The sequence below is a fragment of the Aristolochia californica genome, unplaced genomic scaffold (genome assembly GCF_029961685.1).
Source record: "Aristolochia californica isolate CCGP_79_NKW_82.1479 unplaced genomic scaffold, dmAriCali1.0.hap1 SCAF_9, whole genome shotgun sequence".
Classification (NCBI taxonomy): domain Eukaryota; kingdom Viridiplantae; phylum Streptophyta; class Magnoliopsida; order Piperales; family Aristolochiaceae; genus Aristolochia; species Aristolochia californica.
In genome coordinates this window covers 6,786,577-6,789,911 of record NW_027182290.1, presented here as the reverse complement: position 1 = coordinate 6,789,911, position 3,335 = coordinate 6,786,577, and the positions used below count along the sequence as shown (strand labels likewise).

General features: G+C 34.2%; 1 protein-coding gene across 1 annotated transcript; it reads right to left on the bottom strand.

The window, feature by feature from the left end:
- Nucleotides 1-252: 252 nt before the first annotated feature.
- Nucleotides 253-1,996, bottom strand: LOC137940597 (pentatricopeptide repeat-containing protein At4g39530-like). The gene is made up of 2 exons (XM_068785751.1): nucleotides 1,268-1,996; nucleotides 253-300 (listed from the first exon to the last, which is right to left on the bottom strand). Exons 1-2 carry the CDS (start codon nucleotides 1,994-1,996, stop codon nucleotides 253-255), a joined length of 777 nt encoding a protein of 258 aa, XP_068641852.1.
- Between the last annotated feature and the right edge of the window lie 1,339 nt (nucleotides 1,997-3,335).

The window sequence follows — 3,335 nt, the reverse complement described above, 5'->3', positions numbered from 1 at the left end:
GAGGAGAGGGAGGCTGAGTGGGAGGAAGGCCGACGAAAGAGGGGGGGAGATAGGGAGGTCTAGGCCCGGCCTCCCGTACTCTGCGACGGAGGACGAGAGGGAGAGGACAGGGAGGTCGAGAGGATCTACGGCAGAGGCTCAGCCTACTGTACTCTGGGACGGAGGACGAGAGGGAGAGGAGAGGGAGACCGATAGAGAGGGAGGGACGGAGAAGAGAAATTTTTTTTTGAAGGATCGCGACGCGCGATTCAATTAGTTGATTCGCAAAATAGGTAGGAAACCAAATTCCCCGATTTTTGCCTGAAAGAATGAAGTGATTTAATTTAACTTTAATTCAGTTATTCTACACTAACGATGTTATTTAATGAACTAAGTACGGGGGGAATTCATTCCACAATGAAGTGGAAATGAAGTGGAAAATTGAATTGAAGTGAGATGAATTGTTTCCACTTCAACTCATGTTTGGGTGTTAGTCCAGGCCTGTTGAAGTGGCTGGAAAACAAATTCTAGTGTTAGTGCTCGGAAAACATATTCTAGTGTCCTTTTCTAAATAAAGGAGAGAATGAGTACATAATTAATTATAGAAATTGGATAATTAACCAATTAATGATTACAATTCATTATAAATTAATATACTAATTATGTGTGACTAGAATAAATTATATAAAATTAATAAAAATTAAAAAATAATATAAGGGAATATAATAAATAAACCTAATGGTTTAATTAATTATAACAATTGGATAATTAACCAATTAATTATTACAATTCATTATAAATTAATATACTAATTACGTGTGACTAGAATAAATTATATAAAATTAATAAAAATTAAAAAATAACATTAAGGGAATAAATAAATAAACATAATGGTTTAATTAATTATAGCATTTGGATAATTAACCAATTAATGATTAAAATTCATTATAAATTAATATACTAATTATGTGTGACTAAAATAAATTATATAAAATTAATAAAAATTAAAAAATAATATAAGGGAATATAATAAATAAATTTAATTGTTTAATTAATTATATAAATTGCATAATTAAACCAATTAATGATTACAGTTTATTATAACTTAATATACTAATTACGTGTGACTAGAATAAATTATTTAAATTACATAAAACAGTTAAAAATAACATAAATGAATATAATTAATAAATAAATTATTTTGTAATAACATAATATATAGTATAAAAATACTTAATAAATTAAAATACTTAATAAATAAAAATAAAACACGTATAATGACAAAAACTTTCCTTGCATCCTCAGTATAATGACATTTGTCATATGGATCGATAAGACTATTTGTGACATAAACATCAGATTCCAACCCCAATTTGATAGCATATGAGTGGATCTCTTTGCTCGCATCAATTAACTGCAAGCTAGCAATTGATTTCAGAATAGTGGACAATGTTGTCTGGTTACAGTTAAACCCTTCTTTTTGCATCTCACAGAAAAGTGATATGGCTTCTTCATCATTCAGATTTTGTACGTAGGCTGAGATTATAGAATTCCAAGAAATTAAATCCTGCATAGGCATCAAATTGAAAACCCTTCTTGCATCCTCCATAAGACCACATTTTGAGTACATATCAACAAGTCCCACACAGACAAATACATCAGTATCAAAACCCACTTTGATCAAAAGTGAATTAATTTGCCTGCCCAAATCGATCATTCCCATGCCTGCACAAGCTTTAAGAATACTAGATAGAGTGAACTTGTTTGGAGTTGTGCCTAACACTTTCATCTCTTGCAACAATTCCAGTGTTAGATCATGGAAACCATGAAGAGCACAACCTGCAATAAGAGTGTTCCATGAAACAATATCAGGTAGCAAAATTTTCTCAAAAACCATCATAGCAGCTTCAATATCTCCTAATTTAGCATAAATATCAACAAGTGCATTGGCTGAAAAGGAATCAGCATCATATCCAAGTCGTATCAAAGATCCATTAGACATATGCAACCTTTCCATACAGCATTTACTAGTTCGCTCAATTGGCTATGCAAAGAAAAGCCTTAACTAGTTCACTGAACTGGCTATTCACAGAAGAGAAGACCTTTTACAAGGTCGCACTGATACACTTTAGCTATCAGGTACAACAACTGTCTTCAAGCCAATTTATAAAAGACTTATTGCTTAGTTCGGTTTATGATTCTACAATAAATTCAAAAACAAGATACTGATTTTTATGCTATATCTTCTAAAGGAACCATACTGACTCATGTAAGTCAGCACTGATAAAACTTCTGGATCTATTCTCACATAATAATCTTCGCTCTGTGGTCTTCCAAACCTCCTTTCAGTGAAACACTGAATGTCACTCTACTTTACCTCAAGTTTATTTTAAAATCGTGAGAATTTCATAGAAACAGCTCCAAGAAAACAAAATGCAAAGAAGTCAGCCTTTATCCGATGGGGAAGTTTCTCCCTCAACGATATGTTGGAGACCGCCTAGCGTTTACTTTTACCTAAATTCAACCACACAAATACAACACAGAGAAGTTTCTCCCTCTGGAACAGGAGTTTGAACTTGCACACACTCAGCCAATGCAGGTACATCAGAATTGACATCCAGAAACTTAGCCAACAACAGCAGCAAATGGAAATCAGAAATTCTTTTTACAAATGGAAGGCTTTTTGCACGGTCTAAGTGGGTCTTCAGTGCCCTCATGGTGACTGGATTTATTCGGTTCTCAATTGGAAAAGAGGGCCCTGCATCCAACATCAACATTGTGGGTGAAACATATTATGATAATGGACCTAAAGATAAGTAAGAGTGGAACCAGAAATGAAAGATCAGCTACCACTAGATTAAATATCCATCGTGGCATCCAGATTCCAAAAACCTGCCTCGTATAAAACTGGCCAACAGAATAATAAGCTTCCAAAGTTGTCTAACGTTTTAAAATTAGCCACAATCAAGATAAATTACGCACAAAAATTAAAATTAACTCAAACACAAAACTAAATTAGTTGAAAAAAACATTAGGGTTTTGGATTACCTTCTAAAATTTGGGAAAAATCACCGCCGAATAGGGAAATGTAAGCCCAATGGAAGAAATCGACTCCTAACTGTCGAAAATCAATGAAGATTGAAGGAAATAGAAGGATATCGAAACTGGAATAGGTTAAATCAAAGGAAATTGGGGGAGGAGGAAAGAGAAGAGCGAGAATTAGAAGGAAGAGGGAGGCCGAGAGTGAAAAGAGATGGAGGCCTAGAGGGAAAAGAGAGAGTGAGACGAGAGAGGGAGAGGGAAGAGAAAGGCCGAGAGAGATAACAAGAGAGAGGGAGCAGATACAGTAGAGGAAG